Source organism: Nycticebus coucang, chromosome 1, assembly GCF_027406575.1.
Source record: "Nycticebus coucang isolate mNycCou1 chromosome 1, mNycCou1.pri, whole genome shotgun sequence".
NCBI lineage: Eukaryota > Metazoa > Chordata > Mammalia > Primates > Lorisidae > Nycticebus > Nycticebus coucang.
In genome coordinates this window covers 36,383,314-36,411,156 of record NC_069780.1, presented here as the reverse complement: position 1 = coordinate 36,411,156, position 27,843 = coordinate 36,383,314, and the positions used below count along the sequence as shown (strand labels likewise).

At 36.7% G+C, this 27,843-nt stretch overlaps 1 protein-coding gene across 1 annotated transcript in view; it reads left to right on the top strand.

The window, feature by feature from the left end:
* COL25A1 (collagen type XXV alpha 1 chain) overlaps positions 1 to 27,843 on the top strand; it is a 535,414-nt gene that overhangs the window by 271,388 nt on the left and 236,183 nt on the right. The window contains exons 3-4 of the mRNA XM_053564529.1: positions 10,960 to 11,004; positions 13,089 to 13,096. Coding sequence (XP_053420504.1) covers positions 10,960 to 11,004; positions 13,089 to 13,096 — 53 coding nt within the window. The remainder of the gene's footprint in view (positions 1 to 10,959; positions 11,005 to 13,088; positions 13,097 to 27,843) is intronic.

Here is a 27,843-nt window from a genome sequence, read left to right as displayed (position 1 = left end):
GCTTGCCGGGGCAGTTCTTTCACAATGGCTTCCTGCGCCCAGCTCAGTGGCTCAGTTGGGGCCCCAGACAATGCCCAAAGTTCTCCACACTCCTGCTCAAGCTCTCCCCAAGGCAGTTCAACTGAGTGCCAAGTCCAAGAACACCGAAACAGTTCACAGGTAAGGCCTTTCCGGTTTGCAGTCTCACTGCTGCTTGTACTTACGGTTGCCGGCGTGATTAGGTAAATCAAACACACACAACCACTTGCCAGTTTTCCACTGTTTTTGTCCTCCTCTTGGGGTCCAGAAGTCCCTTGCTGGCTCCCTGTATCCTCAAAGGGATGATTATAGGCAGATCCCACCGGCCAGAGATGCCTGGAGTCTTGTCTCCCCAGACTCGCTGTTCCTAGTTGCAGGGAAGCTGTTACACGGCTCCCATCTTTAATCTCCAGCCTTTGTCTCACTTTAAATGTTTACATATAATAGGCTAGATAAAAACTAGAGGGCATGGTATAAAAGTACACACACACACACACACACACACACACACACACACATATATATACAGGTTGGCCATAAAGTTCACAAGCAATTTAGCGAACTATAGTAAACTGTTTTAAATTGCACACAAACTTTATGGTCACCTTGTATATATTTTATTTCTAACTAATATGAAGGTACATACAATTAGGTTACATAGTTTGCATTTATAAGGTTAACTTCAAGTTGCAATTGAGTCCCTCGTCAGGTAGTGTGCCGTATACCATTACATTGTACTGATTAGGTGGGAATTTACCAACCTTCTCCCCAGAATAAGAGTGTGTTAACTGAGCTTATACAAAAGTCTGTGTTAATCACATTCCCTTAGGCTACATGGGTGTTTTCAGTGTATGAAGAAAGAACAATTCCTTTTTAGCTTTGTAAAATAAAAGCTTATTAACTTTTGACCAGTGGTTTCTCGTGATTATTTTTATATAAAATGAGAAGCTAAATAAGCCTATAAACTAAAATTTTAAACAGAAGCTTTCAGAATACTCATGAACCCATTTCTTCTAAGCTGACTTAAAGCTTCTATTTTCCTTAATAGCAGTTATATATATATATATACATATATATATAGCAGTTATATATACACACACATATATATATCAGAATATACAGTGATCTGTAGTGTGCTTAATAAATGACTCAGTTTTTAGTTTTAGCATTTGTAATCCAAGAGTCAGACTGTCTGGATATATTATAAGTCCCCAACACATCACTTACTAGTCCTCTCTATCATCACTTACCAAAATTATATGGAGATCACACAACTAGCATAAGAAAAATGAGATCATGTATGTTCAATGCCTAGCCCAGTGCAAGATGTGTGATGGCGCTTTAAGTATGAACCATCATCCTTGTCCTCTTATTATATTTTAGTGGTTTGTAAACCTCCCAGCCCCCACACGACACTATGGGCTCATCAGGTTATCTGGATTTTATGGACAGCAATCTTATACACACTTCTACACACATTGCTTTAAAGTTTGTGCTCTCATGCTTGTTTCACTGGGTCCAGGCTTCCATGTTGCCCTTTCCCTCTGAAGTCCTCTTACTCTGATGTCTTCATCTTTCCTTTTTTCCATCACTAATTTTCAGTGTTAAGCCACTTCTGTTATGATGATTTTACTACTGGGTGCTAATTTTGGCAATAGCCATGCTACATAATTACTTTGGGACCAGCTTAAAAAAAAAATATCTGGGCCGCAGAAGGAAAAAAATCCTTTTATCATAAGGACACTTGTACTAGACTGTTTATTGCAGCTCAATTTATAATCGCCAAAATGTGGAAACAGCCTAAATGCCCACCAACCCAGGAATGGATTAACAAGCTGTGGTATATGTATACCATGGAATACTATTTAGCTATTAAAGAAAATGGAGACTTTACATCCTTCATATTAACCTGGATGGAAGTGGAAGACATTATTCTTAGTAAAGCATCACAAGAATGGAGAAGCATGAATCCTATGTACTTGATTTTGATATGAGGACAATTAATGACAATTAAGGTCATGGGAGGGGGAAGGAAAAGCAGAGAGAGGGATGGATGGAGAGGAGTGGGTCTTTGGTGTGCGCCACACCTTCTGGGGGCAAGACATGATTGCAAGAGGGACTTTACCTAACAAATGCGATCAGTGCAACCTGGCTTATTGTACCCTCAATGAATCCCCAACAATAAAAAAAAAAAAAATCTGGGCCATTTACGTAAGTGTAGCAGTGTATGTGGTATTGTGTTTAATTTGGTAAAAGTTTGTGATGTTCCAAAGCCATTAATGAAAACAAATCTTAGTTTCTGTTAGGCCACTTTTTGTTTTTTTCATTTTCCATGAGAAAGATTATTTCACTTTCTAGTAAACTAAAAATTACCGTTATTATATTTGTTGAGTACGTGAAAAACTACATTCAGCTCTTGAATTCGTCATTTTTTTCTTAGTTTAAAATTTTTTTTATCTTATAAGCTCTACCACTCTAGATTCCATTAGAAATATGTAATCAGGAAAGCTCATTTAAAACTTTCCTCTGCAAGCTTAGGAGCGAACATTTTTTCATGTTAAGACATTACACTGTATAGATAATGATCACTCATTGTGTTGCACGTAATCTCACAAAGAACACATCTTTCCTATTTTCCAACCCCTTTTCTCTGACATCTTACAGCCACCTTCTCTACAAGTGCAAATAAAAAAGCTGTCATGATAAATCCCCTGTAGGATCATAGGGTAAAACATTCTAGTACCATAATAATGAAACACTTTATGTGTGGGAAAAGAATGATAGAAATAACAACTGTGCCACATCAGACCTCATTAAAGTCAATGGGCTGCAACGTCAGGCTATTTGTAGTCTTGACTAGTTTCTATGGAATATTCTACTATATTTATTATCCAAATATTAAAAACAGCAGTAAAGACAATCCCTCATTTGCTGGAATTCTGTTTCTGGAAACAAAGCATCTGCATAAAGCTCAGAAAATGTTCCATTGCACTTGGTTTGGAAAATCTTCCCCCTTTGTTTACTGTTTAACTTCAGTTGTTTTCCAGTTTATTCTTGCAAGAGTCTCCAATTGTCACATAAATATGGTCATTTTCCCCTATTGTAAAATTTATAAATATCAACTAATTTTTGCATAAACTCAAAATGCTTAGTGCCAGTTAAAACAAACATTACCTTGAGGTAACTGGGAAGAAGTTTTAGAAGGTAATTTTGGTCCAGTGGCCTTTCTCAAAAGAAAGAGAAACTTAAGCACTTTAAAAATAATTCTAATGATCATGTAATGCTCCGAACTAGATTCACCATAATTCCAATGATCACATAATGTTTAGAGCTAAATTCACCATAATTCCAATGTAACCCATTTGTATTTTAAAAACATTTTAATAGCAATGTATAAATTTTCACTTGAAATTAGAGAAAAATATAGACATAGATAAAACAAGAGTCCTGCTTTCAATGTATTTCATGACAAAAATAAAAATTTCTGGAGGCAGCACCTGAGGCTCAGTGAGTAGGGCGCTGGCTGCACATACCAAGGGTGTCAGGTTCAAACCCAGCCCTGGCCAAACTGCAACAAAAAATAGCTGGGTGTTGTGGTGGGTACCTGTAGTCCCAGCTACTTGGGAGGCTGACGCGAGAGAATCGCCTAAGCCCAAGAGTTTGAGGTTCCTGTGAGCTGTGACGCCATAGCGCTCTACCATCAGTGATAAAGTGAGACTCTTCTGTCTCTTAAAAAAAAAAAAAAAAGATAAAAATTTCATTACCAGAAGGGCATGCCTTGCAGCTTGAGAACTCTTCCTAATGAGAAGCATTCTAGAATAGTCCATGTTCTTCTAAATCAGTGACTTTTAAACTGTTTTGGCTACTATCCCCAAGAAAGTATTGCATTTTACATTTAAACCAGTAAATGCATACATATCCCTCTAGTTGGCTTTAGGGGGTTAGTGTGTACACTGTTAATGTACCCACATTTATTTTTTTTTATTTTTATTTTTTGTAGAGACAGAGTCTCACTTTATGCCCCTTGGTAGAGTGCCATGGCATCACACAGCTCACAGCAACCTCCAGCTCCTGGGCTTAAGTGATTCTCTTGCCTCAGCCTCCCGAGTAGCTGGGACTACAGGTGCCCGCCACAGCACCCGGCTATTTTTTTGTTGCAGTTTGGCCGGGTCTGGGTTTGAAACCGCCACCCTCGGCATATGGGGCCGGCGCCCTACTCACTGAGCCACAGGCGCCGCCCAATATACCCACATTTATTAATCCCTGAAGGGAGTTCTCTTTTTTTTCTTTTTATACGCTCCGTGAATTACATTGTTTTTCATCTTCATTCAGTGAACACAATTTCTGCACATATTTCTTTTTTTATTTTATGACTTATAGGCTTTATACGAAATCATCAAAATTTTCCTGGTATAAAAGCTTGAAAATTAACATATTTATGAAAGGAGTATTCATAAAATTATTTCTGTATTTGGTATTTTTGCACTTGATCTTAGCCAAAAGGCTAAGAAGCGATAGATTTGGTATTTTTGTTTGATTTAAAAAATAAATTTTTGGAATTTGACAAAGCAAATCTCATTACTAAATTTAGGGGCCATTACATTATAAATATTTATAACTTTGTTACAATTATGATATGGTTAAGGTATAAAAATAAAATTTTGCCACCCTAATTTTTGTTGTTTATAACTTCAATATAGTGAATGATTTTACTGTTTTACTAACAAACTGTTAATTTATGTAATTTTTATTAGTCTAAAGTGTAAGACTAAAGGCCCCCAAACATTTGTTAGTATGTCTCTTGAACTATCCAAAAAAGGGGAAAATTACTTTTCTAAATTTTTAGTTAAACTCACCACCTTTAAAATAGCTACTGTATATCTGAATAGTACTCTGTAAAGAGAGTTACAGAACTTGGTTTTTGTAAACTTAAATTATTTCCTGTGATTTATTGTGATTAACTTTCTTTTATAAACTGACATTCCATGGCGTTTAAAACATGAGGATGCGGGTGGTACCTGTGGCTCACGGAGTAGGGCACCAGCCCCACATACTGGAGGTGGTGGGTTCAAACCTGGCCCTGTCCCAAAACTAAAAAATACAAAAACGAACAAACAAAAACACCAGGATGGCCGCACAGTGGCTCATGCCTATAATCCTAGTACTTTGGGAGGCCAAGGCAGAAGGATAGCTTGAGCCCAGGAGTTTGAGACCAGCCCGAGAAACATATCAAGACCCCCAAATCTACGAAAATAAAAATAAAAAAACCTTGTGGAAATTTGAAAGAAAAATATATACACACAAGATAAGTATTCAAAACAAACAAGTCTATGGTGTGTGTAGTGGAGTACCTGCCGACTGAAAACATTTGGGGAAATAAATCTCCTGAATAAAAATGTTATTTTTCAAAAACTAACTTGTTGCGAAATAATGCTGCCATGCGTCAGATGGCCCACAGGCATCATTCCTTTAAAGTTTCATTAAGTGATCAGCCTCAAGCTTGTTCCTAGAGATATAAGGATCTCTTATATGAAGAAGAGAATCCTACCCTCAAAAGCTTACAATCTAGTGGGAGACTGTCCCAAGAATTAATAACACATCTGCCTAAGTAGCCATTGTTTTAAAATATAAGTCAGGCCATTGATAAAATGAACCATTTTAGAAAGGTTATGCTCAGTCCCTCAGTCTGTGGAATGTGAATTCAAAAATGAGAGAAAGTGTGGTATATCAAAAACATTGAGTTTGTAATCAGGAAGTTGGTATCTGCTGTGTGGGACCCTGGACAGGTTGTTTACCTCACTTGGTCTCAACTTTACATTTGCAGCGATATGAATCATTTATAAGCTTGTTTTAGCCAAGGAACTTTTATTCCAAATGGTTACAATCCAATTTGGAAAATTAGAGCTGCTCCGATTGTCCAGGTGTAAGCCTTTGGCTTGTAGGACTTCCTGGGGATGTTGTAGTACAGACATTTTGTGAGTATGGAGAGAATTACATTTTAGTTAATATTCTAGTTCTGATACATATTTGTTGTTTAAGCCTTTAACTTCTAATTGTGGAATGAAAGGCTTTGGTCCATCTAGAAGGAATTTTAGGTATTAAGCAAGCAAACAGGTGGGAGGACTTTGGGGAAGGCTCTGAAATCAATCTGTGCCTACTTGGCAAGGTCAATCCAGAAGATCTGAAGGTAAACCTGGTTTAGTGTTTGAGCATAGCTAGAGGATTGGGAAGGTTGGTTCAGAAAGGGATGATCTGCTGTCTCCTCTGTGCTCAGACAGGTTTCTTCTTCCCAAGAGCCAGCTGCAGCTGTTGGAGACCTATTCCTGGGACCATTTGGTGTGGAGGAGCAGCCTGGGTTGTGCATGTTTCTCCTCCAGGCCTCCCCAGCCCAGCAAGCATCTGTCAGGAGGGCTTCTTCATCTGCAAGCTGCTTCTTACTCATTCTTTCCCTCCCTGACCACAGGTTCGACTTCTGGCCTTTGCCTTAAAATCTCCATTTTTCTGCTTCCAGAATTCTCAATAAGAGTATTTCTTTTGAACATTAGCTATTATTTAAATTATTTTATGATATTTTCTCTAATGTACTTAAGAGATCTCCATGCCTCTGGAGGTCTGAGTTTGAACTTTTTATTGGGATGCATCAAATTGTTTAGAAGTCTTAACTGTTTTAATTGACGAATATGACAGTAATATAGAATGGGAAAAAGCTTATAAGCTTCAATGTATTAATGAAAGATGAAGAAAACAGTCATTTAGTATATTATCCTTACAATAATCATATGTGGTAGAATTGGTATTATTTTAGCAGATTAAAATCAAAGAGGTTAATTGACAGCTCAATTCACACTGTTAGTAAAAAAATCTATAGGTCTTTCAGCTCTCTGTTCCATGTTCTCTTCATTATATTAAATTGCCTCTTTGAATATTATAATTATAAAGTATTATTCATCTCTCATAATCTTATTGACATACATATTCAACTTTTTAAATAGAATATGCAAGTATATTATAATCACTATTGACTAAATAAAAAGAAAATAGAAATAAAGCAGAAGAGGGAGCTAACATTTATTGAGCAATTAGTTTGTGTCTTTATATACATTGCCTCCTCCACTCAATCAGGAATTAATTCTCTGATGATCTGTGACATTAGTGACCATAAGTCATTCTTATAAGGAGATGGCTATATTTCCTCCTATTCTCAGGTTTTTAGGACAACACACCAAAGCACAATCACCCAGGGCACGAGGCTTCTCTTTGCTTTCTGTCTCTAAAAAGCAGACATAACCAGAAATGTGTATTGAGAGAAAAAGCAAGAGTTCAAAACCAAACCAAACCAAAACCCCCACCCAATTATGAATTAGAAACTTTTCTGTAAATGTTTCCTGTGTTTACTTGTAAATAAGTTGAAAATATTTTAAAATACAAATATATAATACCCGTGAAAAATCTCAGAGTACCCAGGTTATGTTTGAGCTCATCCTTGAGATACTAATATAAGTAGAGCAAAGTGAATAGATCCAAGTAACAGGAGTAGAACTGACAGGTTTTGGTAATTCCTCTGATGAACCAGGTGAGGGTTTTCATTTCAGCTACCTCCAATAACCACCCATCTTCAAGACCATGTGAAGGCCCGTAGATAGGTGTATATTTACTTCTACGCACATGTCTAATCACAGGCAGGCACATCTTTAGCGAGGAGTAGGATGTTCAGATACCCTAGTGTGGGCCAAAAGAACTGGCTTCCTTTAGGAGACCTTGCTCTGATGTTATTTAATGAAGTGAGTCTGACTGCAGTGGTCTTTAAGGCATTACCATTTGGCTAATTTCTGTCTCAGGCTGACAGTTTTCATCGTCTCTTTGCAACATTAGCAAGACCTGTTTCTGAGGCATGAGCAGAACCAATTGTCATTTTCAAATCATGAGGAGCAATCTGGTTTTGAAGTGTCTCTCTGTTTTCTGTTATTCATTCTTCATTGAATGAATTCTCTGCTTGTAAGTTTTCACTTCCTCTGTCATTGACGGCTTCTGCTTTTTCTCTTCTAATTCATATTCTTGAACCAGGTTCTTTTGAGGAGTCATGTCTTTCTGCTGATAGACTTCACTGAATATTTTTGTTGCAAAGATCTGACCAAATTCAGTGAATAAGAGTCATGTTCCAGCTTCTGTATTTGTTCATACAGCTCATGCCTGGCTGATGCTTCGTTTCTCAGTTTGGAATGGAAATGGTCACTATTTTTTAAAAACGATTGTTAATGTCAGTTTTTTCTGGGAAACATCTATCATATTTGTCTTTTCTGATTTTTTATCTTCTCATTCTGGTGATCTGCCAGCTGTTCTTTGCCAAATTCATCCCATGCATTTCATTTATTATTTTTTGTGCTTAATTTCAGAAACAAGAGCAAGTAATCTTAGCTGTGCAGTAGACTTCTTCAAGCATCAATTTATTCTGTCAGTAACATCTTTACCTAGGTCTTTCTGAGAGTTTCATATAATTAATTAGTTCTCTGAGCATGGTGTAATGTTCCCTGTAAACTTCTGTTTCCTATAACAACTATAACATGTTTTTTTAAAATTTAGTATTTTCTTTGTAAATTCAGTGGAGTCTGGATTCCCATCCAGCTTTTCATAACTTAGTTTAGCCTCATCTTCTCTCTCAAATATCATGATGTTTTTTGTAAAAGCTACCATTCAATAGATATCTGTCTTGCCAAGTGTCTTTTTAGTTTACTTGCATTATGTTCTTCAACTCTCAATATAACAAGCAGGTTTACCACAGAATTTGATTCATTTCCTTAAACATACAGAAATATTCAGAAATATTCTTTCTTTGTTTCTTCATTTCTTCCAAAGATATTGTTGCTTCTTTCGTCATTTTCATATCTATTATGGTTAAAATGTTTTTAAAAGCTTAAGTTTTTTTTAAACATTTGTATAATCTATTGTTTTTACTTGATAAATTTTACTGTTTAAAAGAAACATTCTTCAATGATAAAATGGCAAATGGAATTTCCAATCAATTGGTAATAATTATAGCCTTCTAACACATGTTCTAAGTTAGGACTGGGCCCTCTGGCACCTTTGTTGTGAGTAGGACACAGTCACTGAAAGTACCGTCCATTGTAATTTCCCTTTGGTAGTTTTTATAATTTTATATTCATCCTTGAATATTCCTGACTTTCCCTTCCATGTGTTTAATGTGAATTATTTTTACTGGCCACTTGAAGTATAAATTCAATCTTAGAACCTCTGTCGTCAATGCTGGGAAATTCTCATCTACATTTAACAATGGCTTCTCCTTGGGCGGCGCCTGTGGCTCAGCGGGTAGGGCGCCGGTCCCATATGCCGGAGGTGGCGGGTTCAAACCCAGCCCCGGCCAAATTAAAAAAAAAAAAAAAAAAAAAAAAACAATGGCTTCTCCTAAAGGCCTACTGTGTGAACTACAGACTTCATAAGTATATACTAATTGCTGAATAGTTTGTAAATAATATTATAATAGAAAAAATATAACTTGTAGTCTTAAGGACATTGTACATATCAGAATATGTAAATATATCAATACATATGTGTATGTGTGTGTCTGAACTGTGTATAAATGTGTGTTTTCATACCTATCAGGGTCTCCCAGGTTTATTTGCTTATTTATATCCTCCTGTTCCAAATTCAAAATACCTTGAATATGATGAAAACATCTCTTTATTTCAGAATATAGAAAGAAACCTGAATTTTCTATTGACAGTTTTGGGTCTTGTTGCAAAGCTGTTTCCCTTGATATTTTCATTGATTTTATTGCTTGTTTTTTGACTTCTTACAAAGCACAGATGGTCAGACTTAGTTTTTGTAAGGGTTTGGGAGGAAGTTAACTGCCCCACTGGTGGCTTTTTTTTTATTTCTCACGATGGGGTTTCCATGTGGGAGCCAGTAGCTCAAGATCACTTTGAAAGTCGACTGGATACTAAGACCTATGTTGCTTGTGTCTTGAACTTTCTGGAGTTTGGAAGTCATCAGTGCTACTTAGCAGCTCATTCTTTAAAACCAAACAATTCACTATTTTCCTTGGCCTTTTTCTCCTAGCAAATATTATAAGACTTCAATTTTCATTGTGGGCTAATTATTCTCTTCTATTTGCCTGAGAACCATAATTCAGTGGAACTCAAGGAAATGAGGACAGAAATTATATAACTGAGAATAATGGCTTGAAAGACATGACTGTCCAGGCTCTTGTGCTAAGTTGGGTGCATACTAGCTAGGTGGTCTTTACTGGCAACTTTCTGGGATAAAAAGGTTAATCTCTACTTTTAAAATGAGATTGTCATAAAGTCTACTTATTTGTTGAATGTCAATAATGAGCCAGCCAATCAAGCCTCTAGTTACTTCCTAAACACTGTCCAATTGTGATTTTAGTCAGATGGTTCTTAATTAGAGAAAGTCCAATATATTCACATTTAATAAAACAGAAATATTTTTAAGGATTATTTCAAATGTCAATATATACATTTAACTGTTAACTAAGTATTTTCAGATGAATCGTGATAGACCTGACTGAAAATAAACTCAAAGTTTGGACTTTGTACTTTTAGTTATTAATATACTGAAACTTTCAGAAAAGAAATATTCCTAAGAAACATAAAGTCTCAATGTCACCCCAATTTTCTTAGCAAAACTTTTCTTTATTGATGATCTCTGAGCAAGATAAACAAAAATGCTGAATTATTAGTGATCCTACTTAAGTAACACTAGATGATTAGATGCAGCTTTTATGAGTAAATGACACCTGAGAGTTTTCCTGAAACACTAAAGACAATACTGACCTTTAAAAATATCTGGCTCCTGTCTTGAAGTTAAAAACAGTGAGAAATATACAGAAATTATTTACTAGCCATTTTGGACCCAGGAAAAAAAAAGATAAGACTACTGAAAAAATTATTTTTTGTATTTCAGGCCCTCCAGGGAAACGAGGTAAGAGGGGCCGAAGAGGAGAATCTGGTAAGTCTCTCTTTCAGCTGCTCTGTGTCATTCACGTTTTGGTTAGGTTCCCACATCTGTTCCTTCTAATTAATAATGTCTTGTTGGAGGTTGTGTCTGTGTTTAAATCTTCTCTGTTAGACCTAGATTTTGTTTTTAATCTTCTCCTTATTTCCATTAAACTGTAAGAGGGAAATTGCAAAATATTGTTGATTACAGTTTAGTAACTGCCAGCACCCAATTTGGGCTGGGTCAAGTTAAGTCTGTCCTTTCTGTGTACAATGGAAGCTTTCTTAGCTGCACCGAGGACAGCATCACCCATGTTTTCATCTCTGTAGGTGGTCAACAAATGGAGGTCCTCTGCAAAAGCAACTGCCTTGGGACACTGGGGCACATGCCTTGGAAAGCTTTATTATTATTTTATCCAACTGGCACAATTTTGTCATGCTTTTACTCTGATTCTTTTCAAAATTTGGGGAATTTTTATCCTTCTTGTATAACCATAGAATTTTAGTGATGACAGGAGCCTTAGTAATCAATCCCAAGTTTTCATTTTGTAGTTGAAGAAGTAGAGGCCCAAAGCAGTCAGGTGATTTGGCCAAGGCCATGCAATTTTTTATGAGCAGAGAACTTGAAATAGAACCAGTTGTCCTGACTCCCAGTAAATTTTTCCTCTCAGGCCAAATCCCAGTATGCAAAGTCAAGCAGAAAAGCCAAATAAAAAATTTTTTTGAAACCGAGGTAATCTTTTTAAGTGAGTTCACTTACTGTTTCACTTGTTTAATAAAGTATAAGATTCAAAAGCTAAAAATGACCACATGAAGTCTTATCAGGCCATCTTCCTTGCAAGATGGCTTGACTCTAGCATGCTATGAAATGTTATTTTTCAATATTTTCTGTAAGTATTTATCAGTATTAAAAATAATCAATTACTAAGGGTTGAAACAGTGGAAATACTAACCTGTCGAGAGCATCAAATAGCAGATTAATATTTAATAAAATACTTTTATTAAATGTGGTCTTCTCATTTCCTCTTCTGTTTTAAAAAAGACATCGAAATAAAAGGGCTTATTAAAATGTGTTAATTTGAGTAAAGTACTTGCTTAATTTTTAAAAGAGTATTCTTAAAAGCTATCTTTAAACTTTGTTGAATCTAAATAATTGGAAACTTGTATATGTACCCTTTCACAAAATACAAAGTTTTATAAGACAGGATGCTTTATAAATTTATTTTAAGTAAAAAGAAATGCCAAAACCTTAGTGGAGTCAGATAATTGTGAAAATGATCTTTGTGTTAAAATAAGAAGTCTGGGTGGCTCAGAGGTAGGGTGCCAGCCCCATATACCAGAGGTGGTGGGTTCAAACCCGGCCCTGGTCAAAAAAAAAAAAAAAAAGGAAAAGAATGAAAATTTTGCACTATGCAAAGTTTTATGGAAAATATTAAAAGTCAGTTTCCAACTTCCTTGTTACTTGAAACTGGTGTTTTAATTGAGTGAAATACTGAAAGTTTCCTATACTTTTTCTATTTGGATGAGAATACACAGTTTTAAAGAAACCTCTGTTAACATTAAACTTAGTCTTTCACATATTTACAGTAGTGTTGAATAAATGCATTCTTAGAACAGATAATAGGTACATTTCTGATTTGGCTGTTTCAGTAAACTCCAAAAAGTTATATGTCAATTCTCTATGACTGGTCTACCACAAAGTACCAAAGAGCCTTCTAATTCATACTTTATCTAAATTTTTATAAATTAGACAGTCTTTAATTAAGATACATGAACCTCACAGTAATCCATAGACAGGCCTCAGGGAATCTGAATATTTCTTGAAATTTTATGTAAGATTTTGTATGCAGATATAAGTACATGTTTCCTAGATGGTCTCAAAGGCTCTGTGACCTAAAAAAAAAGAAAGAAAGAAAGAAAGAAAAATAAAGAGAAGAAAAGAAAGATAACGAATCACTGAATTCTAAATAATCTCTGTGTTCCATGTATTATGCTAGTGATTATGATGTTGTTCTAATCTTTTATTAAACCTTAATATTTCCATATTTACTAATACATCTCTCTTTTTTCTTATCTCTCCACTCCCCATACCCATAGGTCCTCCTGTAAGTACATTTGCTGCATTTTGGTTCTTCTGCATTTATCAGGATCATGTATGTTAAAACTTCCTTAAAACATTAAGTTACAATCTACACTTCAATGAGAAAGTATTACTAAGCTTGTAAGAGTACTGAAATTTGGAAAATTATTTAAGTACGTAATTTTATGACCATGTGATATGTTTAAGTACAGTATGTGTCAATTTGAAAAAAAAAAAAAAACACATTTATTTTTGATACAATCACACATCAATTACCCTTGCGGGACTTGTGGATAATTTATGAAGCTTCTGATTTTAAATGCTTTTTCTGGAATACTGAGGTTTCTTTTGCAAGAAAATCTCCAAGCTATTTCACACTTCTTTTTTCATCTGTTTAAACTTGTATCTGAAATATTTGCATTTGCCAGTCCACCAAATGTAGATGGCAACATGATCACGGAAATGATACCCCCTGTGGGCTTGGAGCTGTACCTCCTCCTTAGGCTACACTCCCTTTGAAGTCTGTTGGAGTTTTGCCTGCATAAAGAGCCTGAGATGGAGCCCTTGGAGAGTTTCACTTTCTTTTTTCTTGGCTTGAGTAGGTCATAGTTGCAGCATTCCAGTCTGCTTTGCACTCATAGGAACAGATTATCTTGTCAGCTTTGAGCTAGATGTGTTTTTGACTAATGTCCTGGATATCTGTTGTCTGACCTCAGTGTTTATATTGTGCACTGTGCATTTACGGTAGCAATGATCATTGGCCTCAAGATATTTCCTCATCCCTGATAGCTACTTTGCTCCCGGGTTCACAGACTCCACACTGGCGACTTATCTAACAGGCCAGCATGGTCCAGGCAGAGGGGCTTAGCATATACTCGGTTACTTTAGTCAAAGGAAGCATTGGCTTCCAAATATCTTTTGCAGTCTTCCTGCCACATTCAAGGATGGAACATAAATCATATTAGATATGACTTTGCTCTGTAACTGACTTCCAGCTCTTGCTTAATGCTAGGCAGATGGCATGCCCCAGGTCTAGGAGCCTTTATGCTCTTTGGCTTTGTGTTTAAACCTCTTCATATTAAGTTAAATAACAAACCACTACTACGCAGAGGAAACTGCAGAGGTTATGTCCAGAGTAGAGTGTTCAAGGCTTCTTTCTATGAAACCCGCATTCGCCATGCCAAGAAGCAGTTAAATCCTTGCCTTGCGGTGATGCTCAGGATTCTCGTACTTCCTCTTTGGGTCTTTGTACATTTAAGAAATCAAATAGCTCTGGCTTTCTTGGGGCCATCTGTTAGTCTAAATTCTCTACCTACAGGTTTTGGTGGTTCTCCCTTTTCTTATAATACATTTTTTATTATACATCATGAAGCCCCTAGTATATGGCAGGCAATATTCTGGGCACTTTACAGGGAAAATTTCATTTTGTTTTCCCATATCCCTCTGATGTTACCGTTGCCATTGTTCAGTAAGGCAACTGGGCTCATCTAGGTTAATTACCAAAGGTTGCACAGCTAGAGGGTTTGCAAAGATGAAATTCAATTAAATATGCCTAATTTCAAATCCATTGAGCTTACCATTTCATCCCTATTTCTTATCAATTATAGTTGTGTTATAACATGGATCATTGTTACACAAATTTGGAAGACCTTGGGCCAAATCATATTTCTTGATATAAATTACATATAATGAAAGCATGACCAAAAACGTAAAATGGCTAATCTATATGACAAGCGTTAATACTGCCCCACCTTGACTACATTTTAAGGAAGTTATAATGCATTTAGCAAATTGCATCAAATCCAAGAAATAAGGCAGAATCATGAGTTTTCATACTGACTAAAAGGTAATTTGAATTGTTCATATTTGATAAGATGAAAAAATCATTAATTGTGAAAAAAGAGGATAAAAATCTATTGATTATGCTATCTTTATTCATGCAAGGAGGTTTCATCGTAGTGCTTACAACCAAATATCATGGGAGTCTTTATGGGGAAAATATAGTGAAATCCTCTTCAGCCTCTAATTTCTAAACCTTTGTATGTGATTTCTAAGAAGTGTTTGTCTTCCATCAGATTTTGCCTTAGAGGAGATGGCATTATAACACATATCTAGTATATTTTTTATATCTGAATAAATATTAATGAACATGATACTATTATTATTAAATTTATCAACAATATAGTAATTTGGAGACAATACCCAATTGCTGACAATTTTAATTTCCAGTGAAGATACTCTTAACTATTTTTAGTACCACTTTAATTTTATGTATAATTAGCTCTTGAACAATGTTAGGGTTGAGGTACCAGTAACAAGTCCATCTATAACTTTTGACTTCCTTAAAACTTAATAATTGATAGACTACTGGTGATCAGAAGCCTTACTGATAACATAAACAGTCAATTAAGACATATCTTGTGTTTTATATGTATTATATACTGTATTCTTACAATAAAGTAAGCTAGAGAAAAGAAAATGTTACTAAGAAAATCACAAGGAAGACAAAATATGTTCACTTTCCATTAAACAAAAGCGGGTCATCAGAAAGGTTTTCATCCTCATAGTTTTCACATTCAGTAGGCTGTGGGGGAGAAGGAGGAAGAAAGAAAAGTGCATCTTGCTTCCTCAGTGGTGTCAGAGGCAGAAGAAACTCCACGTGTAAGTGGACCCATGCGGTTCAACTCTGTGTTATTCAAGGGTCAACTGTAAACTGATAGTTTCTGTAATTTTATTTTCAGAGATATTTTAGTTTCCTTATTTTGCATCTTTAAAAAAATTAAACTACCTCCACAAATAAGAAATTGGATAAAATATCAGGCATATGCAGCCATTTTCATCACAATCTTCCTCGCCTTCATTTTGTACTCTGAAGCACAAAGGTAGTCTGAGAAGTTGAATAGTCTTGATTCTGGTGAGTAGCCTTGGCACAGAGCCCATGTCAAGTAAGTCCCTCAAACTTGCTTCTGGCTCTGAGCTTCCGTGGTGCTATGGCTTCCTGTGTCCAGAAAGATTATGGAGTGTGCCCAGCTGTCCTGATGTGTATTTTATTGTCGTTCACTCTCACTTCATTGTAAAAAGTGCTCCAATAACGCAAAAGACAACATTGGGCACTCATTAAAACAAACAAAAAGGGCGGCGCCTGTGGCTCAACGGGTAGGGCACCGGTCCCATATGCCGGAGGTGGTGGGTTCAAGCCCAGCCCCGGCCAAAAAAAAAAAAAAAAAAAAAAACAAACAAAAAATCATGGCCCACAGGATAAAGGCCAATCTCATTGTCTCTCGCTGGCATTAAGAGTCATCATTTTTCATTGCCCCCTTGAAGTATACTCTCAAGTAAGATTAAGAAAAAAAGAAAAATAACTATACTTCTGATAAAATTTAGTTTACCAAATTTACATTTACATCTTCATTTGATGTATTTTAGAAAACTTGAATATATTCTGCTAGAATTATGTGTGGCTGTATGTGTTTCTTTTGTCAGTTTCTGTATTGAATATTGAGATCGTTTATAATTTAAACCTTGAAATAAAACTTGAAATAGGTACTTCATATCAATTTACTCTCTGGGAAGCTGTGTTCAGTTTATTACTCAGCCTTATCCATTTTGACAAAAAGATACTGCTACCATAGCAGTTTCTGCTGTGAATGTCTGCAATGAAACAATTTTGTGATAATGTATATAATTTGTTTTTATGTGCTGTCAGATACTTTTTTCTCTTTTCTTTTTCATAAAAGTAACATGTATTAGCATATTGCTTGAAAGGACTTCACGCAGGCAATTTGAGTATCCGGCTCAGACACCACAACCATATTTGCTGGAATGATTTGCTTGACCATTGTGTTACCTGATTATCAAATAGTACTTTCTACCTCAGATATTCTAAACATAAGTCTGTATTTTAATAAGAAGCAAAAAGTTTAGTCAAAATTTACAAAATGATTTCAGGGTTTTCAAATGGAACAAATGTTATACTTTCAATCCTTTTCAGAGTCAAAAGGGGGAATGCAGTTTTTCTGTCTTTTTGGCCCAAAAGGAAGTGTCACTCTAATATTCACAGGTCACAGAATCAAGCAAGTCCTATAATTGTAGCCAGAAAAGAGCCAGGAGACCTTTTTTTTAACTGGCTGTTTTATTTGCATCAGTCTATCAAGCCCTGTGATTATGCTTGACTGACAGAGATGTGATGTTATTGTTGGTAGCTAGAACCCTCTGAGGTGTGAAATACAATGCACTTGTGTAGCCTGTCCTGTCCCGTTCACCTTTAACAATTGTCAGCATGGTGTGAACCCTAGAATCTTGTTGACAGATGAGTGAAGCAGACTTAGCCAAGTTAAGCTTACAGTACAATTTCTGCAATGTGGGGGATGAATTAGGAAAAGAAATCTCTTTAAAACGTTCAGATGAAAAACTCTGATAACTTTACTTCGTCTTGAAAAAATGATATGATTTTTAAGACAAAAGTAAACCTTTTCCTGATATACTAACAACTATAATTTATAACAACTGCTTACCATGTGCCACTTTACATACCAGTTCTCATAACATCCCTGGATCGAGAGATTTATTATACTCATTTTATGGGGGAGAAAATTGATGCTAATTAAGTGATTTGCCTAAAAATGTACATCTAGGAGGAGGCAGAACTGGAATTTGAACCCAGATCAGTCTCTTCTTAAAGCCCATTGTTCTCCATGCACATGACGTTTTTCAAGCAAGTAAGATTTCAGTGTGACCACCTCTCTTTGCTGCATCTTATCCTATTATTTGTCATGTATGGCTCATAGTAAATACTTCTTAGTTAACTGTAAATCTCAACATCTAGTATGTGTTCTCAATACTTCTTAGTTAACTGTAGATCTCAACAACTAGTATGTGTTCTTTAGTACTGCTTGTTACTTAAAACAAACTGGTGAATCATCGAATTATTATGGAACAAATTATGTGGCACTGTGAGCTTTACCTCTTGAGTCTACAAAACTAAGTATGAAATTTTCATGAACTTTCAGCAAATGGTCCTTTAATTACTTCTTTGTTATATTCTTGCTTAATTATTAAAATATTATTATTTTTAGGTGGGATCCAAAAGTATGCTTTTAAATATGTAGTGACTATTAATACGGCATTATTATTAATGGAGGGAGCAACCATCTTGTACCATATTGGTACAAAATACAAGAATAGCTGTATGCATTCAGTCCCTGTAACTGTTGCTATGGAAAATCAATGAAATAAAAACCTGAAGAATTAATTGTGTTTAAAAGCTGTTTGGGGCCAGAATTATAGTAGGATGACCCTATGCTATCACAGATAGGTAGTTCATTTTGGGTCCTGGCACATAGGCTTGTCTCCTGATACAGGAAATAGAAAAAAAGAATGTAACTAAGAATACTTAACCTAGAACAGATTCCCCACTGTCTTCATGTCTTCTCTTACGAGTGGTTTAGGCTGCCATGTTTGTATGGGGTGCTGTATTTAGCAGCTATTTGTTTTCATTCTTTTTCTGCTATTTTTTTTTTTTTTAAAGAAAATAAAGTCTCACTCTGACATCCAGGTTGGGTGCAATGGTGTCATCATAGCCCAGTGCAGCCTTGAGGGCACAAGTGATCGTCCTGCCTCAGCCTCCTGAATAGCTAGGACTATGGAACAGACATGTGCTACCATGTCCAACTGCATAGAATGTAATGACAGGTTAAGCAGAACACAATGGATATCGACCCCAAATTGAGATAAATAAGGCTGCTAAAGTAAAAAAAAAAAAAAAGTGGTAGGAAGTGGAGGAGAAATAAATAGACATACAAAAATATTGACAGTATTTTTCTTTGCAACATTATTTTTTCTTGTGGTCTATTTCTGAGTACCATCTATTTTAGAATAACTTGAGCTGTTATAACAGCCAGACCTTAAAATATTAGTGGCTTACCACAGTAGAAATTTATTTCTTATATATAGTGAATGTACTGTCACCTTTAACATGCATGTTGCAAAGCTATTCTGGGCATGGACATGACAAACATCAAATAGGAAAGAAAAGACAGTGGAGCATTACATGGGAGGCTTTTTTGACCAGTACTGAAAGTATACAATTTTACCATTTATATCATTTCTGATCACATCGCTTTGGCAAGAGTCAAGTCACCCAACTACAAGAGAGGTAGAGGAATGCAGTGGTTGACTTAGAAGAAAAGGTAAAAAAATTCAGTAAATAGCCAGTCTCCACTGTCCCATCTGGAAATAATTCCTTAAAAAATAGAAAGAACTAGAAATCCCCAGAGATATGTATGCCACTTGTGTAATAATGTGACCTCAATCTTTTAACATTTTAAAGAAGAACATTCATTGAAACTATTATTGCTAGAAACCTTGAACAGAAAAAGAAATAAAAAGACTTAAAAAAAAAAAAAAAGAACAATAACAAGTTGAAATTTGTAAAAAAAGTAGGTTATTGATGCCTGGCCAGGAGATCCAGGCCTGCCAGGTTACTTCGTAACCTCATTGATAATGAGAGCTTTTTATCTTTCAGCACTCCCCATGTCTTTCAGGACCAATAGTGCTTCATTACCTGAGGTCTATATCAGTTATGAGGTCCAGGGTAATCTCCTCACTAGAAACAATTGTGGTTATCTATCTTTTTTTTTTATATTCCCAGTTATTTCAGAATGAAGTTAAGCTTGTAGCAAAGCTTTTGTGAAAAAAAATGACTAATGCTTTTAGAATAACTTTCTTGAGGTGGGAAAAACTAAGAGTTTAGGACTGAATCTTCTCTCTCTCCATGACACTTCCTAGGTGAAAATCAGAGGGAACTGAAAAGGTGTTTCTTGTCCAATTAAAAAATAAAAAGCAAAACAAATAGCACAAAGTAGTTAGACTTTCTAAAAAGAAAACTAGAAAGGAACATCTCAGTTTTTTAAATTTCAAATTAATATTAGGGTACAAATTATTAGGTTACATTGTTCTCACTTCCAAGGTAAAGTTCAAGTTGTATTAAAGCCCATCAGCCGGGGGCATGCTGAACACCCTCACATTGTACACATTAGGTAAGATCCGGCCAATCACCTTCCCCCCTCCTCCCTCGCTGCCCTCCCTCCTCTCTCCTCCCCCTTTGCTAGACTGTTTTTGTGTTTTATCATTTGTATAGATGTGTAATTGCTTATATATTGGTTTCATATTAGTATTGAGAACCTTGGATTTCTTTTTAACATTCAAGACGTTTCTTAAAATGTCTCAGTTTTAAAGTTTTTGCTGTCAGTTGATGGATGGACACCTGTGTGCCATTCTGATATCCAGTCTACTAACAAAGAGGCTATCATGTCACTCTTCCCTGTTTTACTTTCATGTGACCAAATCCTTGGTCATGTTGCTGAATTCCTAGGGCTGTCTGCCTGTGCAGACCTGTAACTATCTTATGGAACAAAATAGGGAAGTAGCTATATGACACCTTTGGATTTATAAAGCAATAAGTAGCTGTATTCAAGGAAGCCACTTGAAAAATAAGGTGCTGTTACAAAGCATTTTTGTCCTATTTTGAATGCTAATATATATATATATTTTTTTTCTGAGACAGAGTCTCACTATGTTGCCCTTGGTAGAGTGGCGTGGCGTCACAACTCACAGCAACCTCAAACTCTTGGGCTTAAGAGATTCTCTTGCCTCAGCCTCCCAGGTAGCTGGGACTATAGGCACCTGCCACAATGCCTGGCTATTTGTTGTTGTTGTTGTTGTTGTTGTTGATTAGCAGGCCCAGGCCAGGTTCGAACCCGCCAGCCCTGGTGTATGTGGCTGGAGGCCTACCCACTGAGCTATGGGTGCTGAGCCTGAATGCTAGTATTTTGAACAAGGTCAAGTAAGTGATTTGAGGGATTGCAGCTTCTTCATGAATGACTAAATATTTAATAATCTTTGGCAGCGTGTGATGACAGGGAAGAGCTCAATGTCCCCATTCTTCCAAACTAGTAACTTAAAATGCTGTGATTCCTCCTCTACAAAGAGTGATTTCTATTTCATTTCTGATTATGTGCACATCTTGAAGCTTGCCTAAATTTGACTTAAATTAACTAAATGCCTTGTTTGGTCTGAACTGAATTGTGGGCTATAATACGGAAAGAATCTCCTCTTTTACGTATTAAATGAACTTTAGTTTTTGCTTTGGTGGAATTAGAAACACATCATAGGTGTGTTTAGAAACAAGTCATAGAATCTAGAGCATTCCAGGTTTAAATAGTTTTAAATGTTTATCTGTTTTAAAAAATATCAGTATTGATATTTTAATGCACTTTTTGTTGCAAGTTCTCATGCTTTCTTAACATTTTCTTGGGTTAAATAAAATAAAACTTGCTTGTTTTGTTACTTGCTAATATCAGCCTCAAAGGTACACACCACATGCACATATACAGATGCAAACATACATCTCCAGGCATTATTTCTGCATAATTTTTTCAAAGAATGTAGTTCTATATGGTGAAGGAAATGTATAAGGGATGTAATATAGGATAGAGGCAGGAGAGACTTTATAGGATTGTTAATGATTAGCTCATATAGTTATTCAATAGATAGTGCCCACTCATTCACTAATTCAATCATTAAACTAATACTGGCTGCCTACGATGTGCCATGCCCTCTGTGTTATATCATGGAGATAAAATGGAAGGTAAGACATGGCCCCTGTCTTCAAGGACCTTAGAATCTAGTGGGGGAACAAAACAAAAGCCAAACATGGCAATATAATGAGAGAAGCAGTGTGCTCAGGATATGACAAGGCACAAAGGGAGGATGGTAGAGATGGGCAGTAACACAGATGTGGGCATGGAGGGGACTGGACCAGAGATACCTCTGGATCAGAGAAAAGCCAAGACTTGTTGAGATGAGAAATCAAAGCAGGGTGTATTTTCTTTTTCAAAGAGGTATTTTCAAAGCCCTTAAGACACAAGAAGAAATGGCAGTTTGAGGAGCTGCTTATTAAACAAGGCTGAAATGTGAAGTTCAGGGAGAGGATTACTGAGTAAATAGTGAAAGTGGGAGAGGCGGAGCAAGATGGCAGCCGAGTAACAGCTTCCTTGCATCTGGGCACCGTGAGTCTGGGGATAGAGGACTCCAGGCATCTCTGGCTGGTGGGATCTGCCTATCATCACCCCTGAGAGGATACAGGGAGTCAGCGAGAGACTTCTGGACCCCAAGAGGAGGACTAAAACAGTGGAAAATCGGCAAGTGGTCGCGTGTGTTCAATCTGTCTAAACCCGCCCACAACTGTAAGTTCAGTAGCAGCGAGACTGCAAACCAGAAAGGCCTTACCTGTGAACTGTTTTGGTATCTTTGGACTTGGCACTCAGCTGAACTGCCTTGGGGAGAGCCTGAGCGGGAGTGAGGAGAACTTTGGCCTTTGTCTAGGGCCCCAGTCTGAGCCGCTGAGCCAGACGGAGCTAATAGTATTTGGCTCTGGGTCACAGGCAGACATTGTGAGCGATCTGCCCCAGCAAGCTCCGCCCTCAGGGTCGCAGAGCTGGAATTGGGTGGGAGCTGGTAACCCAGCGACCAAGTAGCCTAAGGGTGGGGTCTGAGCCGCCTTGCAGCCCTAACCCTCAGGGGCAGAGGGAGACCAGTTTTGACACACAGGGTAAGTGGATAACCACTTCAGCAGTGATTCCAGCGACTAGCATTTCCCTGAGAAAGCTTCTGCTCAGTAAGTGAACAAGTTCAAAGTGCCTTTTAAGTGGGCTGAAGAGAGATTTAGGGTGTCTACCTGCTGCGGTTTGAGAAACTAGCAGCCTCCACTCGTATCAAAACTGTGATTAATATCTCATACCCCAGAAGACCACGTGTTGCCCAGACAATATTCAATAACATATACATACTGCTTTGTTTTTGGTTGTGGTTTTTTTTTTTTTTTTTTTTAGTTTGGTTGTTTTTTTTGTTTATTTTGATGTTGTGGATTGTTGTTTTGTTTTTTAAGTTCAACCTTTTCCATACAGATCCTTTTTCTTTCTCAATTTTTCTAGTTTAATTATAATTTCCCATTGCTGCCTATTTCAATAATTAGAACTTCATTTTTGTTAGTGTTTCTACTGCTATTATTTGGTTTTTCCAGCCAATTTTATCCCATAAAGTTTTCTGTTTGCTTGTTTTGGTTTGATTTATAGCATTTTTGTCTTTCCTCTCTACTTGGTGGAGGTGGGGTACTGTGTCTGATCAGGTTAGCAAAGAGCTGCTGACCTCAAGGGAACCACCCAACTGGGCACCCCCAGAAGGTGGTTTTTTTTTAAGGTTGTATCAAAGTACGCTACTGTACACCTATATTGCTCTGTCTCCCTCTTTCTGTGCCTCTCTTCTTTTTGTCAATATTCCTTTTACCCACCCCCTCTCCTTTCTCTATTTTTCTTTTTTTTTTCCTTATCACTCGGTCTTCCTTTCTTTCATCCCTTTTTTGCTCTTAAACCTTCTCACCCTTCTGGTCCTGTAACCCTTAGTCAACAGGCACGAGAACTTAAAGAGCAAGAGGAAGTGAAAGGAAAATTAGGGCAAGGAAACAGATAAAAGAAATCACCCATGAGGAAGAATCAGCAGAAAACTCCAGGCAACATGAAGAACCAGTCCAGAACAACCCCGCCAAGGGACCATGAGGTAACTACTGCAGAGGATTCCACCTATACAGAAATGTTAGGAATGACAGAAAGGGAATTTAGAATACATATGTTGACAACAATGAAAGAAATGATGGAAACAATGAAGGAAACTGCTAATAAAGTGGAAAATAACCAAAAGGAAATCCAAAAACAGAATCAAATCAGAGATGAACGATATGAAGAATATAAAAAGGATATAGCAGAGCTGAAGGAAATGAAACAGTCAATCAGAGAACTTAAAGATGCAATGGAAAGTATCAGCAACAGGTTAGACCATGCAGAAGAAAGAATTTCAGAGGTAGAAGACAAAGTTTTTGAGATAACTCAGATAGTAAAAGAGGCAGAAAAGAAGAGAGAGAAAGCAGAACGTTCACTGTCAGAATTATGGGATTTTATGAAGGGTTTCAACATATGAGTTATAGGAATTCCAGAAGGGGAAGAAGAATGCCCCAGAGGAATGGAAGCCATACTAGAGAATATTATAAAAGAAAATTTCCCAAATATCACCAGAGATTCTGACACACTGCTTTCAGAGGGCTATCGGACCCCAGGTCGCCTCAACTCTAACCGAGCTTCTCCAAGACACGTTGTGATGAACCTGTTCAAAGTCAAGACAAAAGAAAAGATTCTGCAAGCTGCCAGGAGTAAATGCCAGTTGACCTACAGGGGCAAATCCATCAGAGTGACCGCAGACTTCTCTAATGAAACTTTCCAAGCAAGAAGACAATGGTCATCTACCTTTAATCTACTTAAACAGAACAATTTCCAGCCCAGAATTCTGTACCCTGCTAAGCTAAGCTTCAAAATTGACGGAGAAATCAAATCTTTTACGGATATACAAACATTGAGGAAATTCGCCACAACAAGACCAGCTCTACAGGAAATACTTCAACCTGTTCTGCACACTGACCACCACAATGGATCAGCAGCAAAGTAAGAACTCAGAAATTAAAGGACAGAACCAAACCTCCACACTGATGCAAAAGATAAAACTAAGCAATTGACTCTCACAAAATAAGACGAATGGAATACTACCACACTTATCAATTATCTCAATAAACGTTAATGCCTTGAATTCCCCACTAAAGAGACATAGATTGGTTGACTGGATTAAAAAACACAAGCTATCCATTTGCTGTCTGCAAGAAACACACCTGGCTTCAAAAGACAAATTAAAGCTCCGAGTCAAGGGTTGGAAGACAATTTTTCAGGCAAATGGAATTCAGAAGAAAAGAGGAGTTGCAATCTTATTTTCAGATACATGTGGATTTAAAGCAACTAAAGTCAAAAAAGACAAAAATGGTCACTTTATATTGGTCAAGGGAAAAATACAACAAGAAGACATTTCAATTCTACATATCTATGCACCCAATTTAAATGCTCCCAGATTCTTGAAACAGACCTTACTCAGTCTGAGCAATATGATATCTGATAATACCATAATAACAGGGGACCTTAACACTCCTCTTACAGAGCTGTACAGATCCTCTAAACAGAAATTAAACAAGGATATAAGAGACTGAAATGAGACCCTAAAACAACTGTGCTTGATAGACGCATATAGAACACTCCATCCCAAAGATAGAGCATATACATTATTCTCATCACCCCATGGAACATTCTCGAAAATTGATCATATCCTGGGACACAAAACAAATATCAACAGAATCAAAAGAATTGAAATTTTACCTGTATCTTCTCAGACCATAAGGCACTAAAGGTGGAACTCAACCCTAACAAAAATGCTCTACCCCACCCAAAGGCATGGAAATTAAACAATCTTCTGTTGAATAACAGATGGGTGAAGGAAGAAATAAAACAGGAAATCATTGACTTCCTTGAGCAAAACAACAATGAAGACACAAGCTACCAAAACCTGTGGGATACTGCAAAAGCAGTTTTGAGAGGAAAATTCATCGCTTTAGATGCCTACATTCGAAAAACAGAAAGAGAGCACATCAACAATCTCACAAGAGATCTTATGGAATTGGAAAAAGAAGAACAATCTAAGCCTAAACTCAGTAGAAGAAAAGAAATCTCCAAAATCAAATCAGAGATCAATGAAATTGAAAACAAAAGAATCATTCAGAAAATTAATGAAACAAGGAGTTGGTTTTTTGAAAAAAATAAATAAAATAGATAAACCATTGGCCAGACTAACGAGGAATAGAAAAGTAAAATCTCTAGTAACCTCAATCAGAAATGATAAAGGGGAAATAACAACTGATCCCACAGAGATACAAGAGATCATCTCTGAATACTACCAGAAACTCTATGCGCAGAAATTGACAATGTGAAAGAAATGGATCAATATTTGGAATCACACCCTCTCCCTAGACTCAGCCAGGAAGAAATAGAGGTCCTGAACAGACCAATTTCAAGCACTGAGATCAAAGAAACAATAAAAAATCTTCCAACCAAAAAATGCCCTGGTCCAGATGGCTTCACTCCAGAATTCTATCAAACCTTCAAGGAAGAGCTTATTCCTGTACTGCAGAAATTATTCCAAAAAATTGAGGAAGAAGGAATCTTCCCCAACACATTCTATGAAGCAAACATCACCCTGATACCAAAACCAGGAAAAGACCCAAACAAAAAGGAGAATTTCAGACCAATCTCACTCATGAATATAGACGCAAAAATTCTCAACAAAATCCTAGCCAATAGATTACAGCTTATCGTCAAAAAAGTCATTCATCATGATCAAGTAGGTTTCATCCCAGGGATGCAAGGCTGGTTTAACATACGCAAGTCTATATCCACCATATTAACAGAGGCAAAAATAAAGATCACATGATCCTCTCAATAGATGCAGAAAAAGCATTTGATAAAATCCAGCATCCTTTTCTAATTAGAACACTGAAGAGTATAGGCATAGGTGGCACATTTCTAAAACTGATTGAACCTATCTATGACAAACCCACAGCCAATATTTTACTGAATGGAGTAAAACTCAAAGCTTTTCCTCTTAGAAGTGGAACCAGACAAGGTTGTCCTCTGTCACCTTTACTATTCAACGTAGTGCTAGAAGTTCTAGCCAATGCAATTAGGCAAGACAAGGAAATAAAGGGAATCCAAATGGGAGCAGAGGATCATTTGCTGACGACATGATCTTATACTTAGAGAACCCCAAAGACTCAACCACAAGACTTCTAGAAGTCATCAAAAAATACAGTAATGTTTCAGGATATAAAATCAATGTCCACAAGTCAGTAGCCTTTGTGTACACCAATAACATTCAAGATGAGAAGCTAATTAAGGACACAACTCCCTTCACCATAGTCTCAAAGAAAATGAAATACCTAGGAATATACCTAACGCAGGAGGTGAAGGACCTCTATAAAGAAAACTATGAAATCCTCAGAAAGGAAATAGCAGAGGATATTAACAAATGGAAGAACATACCATGCTCATGGATGGGAAGAATCAACATTGTTAAAATGTCTATACTTCCCAAAGCAATCTACCTATTCAATGCCATTCCTATCAAAATACCAACATCTTACTTTCAAGATTTGGAAAAAATGATTCTGAGTTTTGTATGGAACCGGAAAAAAACCCGTATAGCTAAGGCAGTTCTCTGTAACAAAAATAAAGCTGGGGGCATCAGCATACCAGATTTTAGTCTGTACTACAAAGCCATAGTGCTCAAGACAGCATGGTACTGGCACAAAAAAGGAGACATAGACACTTGGAATTGAATTGAAAACCAAGAAATGAAACTAACATTATACAACCACCTAATCTTTGATAAACCAAACAAGAACATACCTTGGGGGAAAGACTCCCTATTCAATAAATGGCGTTGGGAGAACTGGATGTCTACATGTAAAAGACTGAAACTGGACCCACACCTTTCCCACTCACAAAAATTGATTCAAGATAGATAAAGGACTTAAACTTAAGGCATGAAACAATAAAAATCCTCCAAGAAAGCACAGGAAAAACACTGGAAGATATTGGCCTGGGGAAAGACTTCATGAAGAAGACTGCCATGGCAATTGCAACAATAACAAAAATAAACAAATGGGACTTCATTAAACTGAAAAGCTTCTGTACAGCTAAGGAGACAATAACCAAAGCAAAGAGACAACCTACACAATGGGAAAGGATATTTGCATATTTTCAATCAGACAAAAGCTTGATAACTAGGATC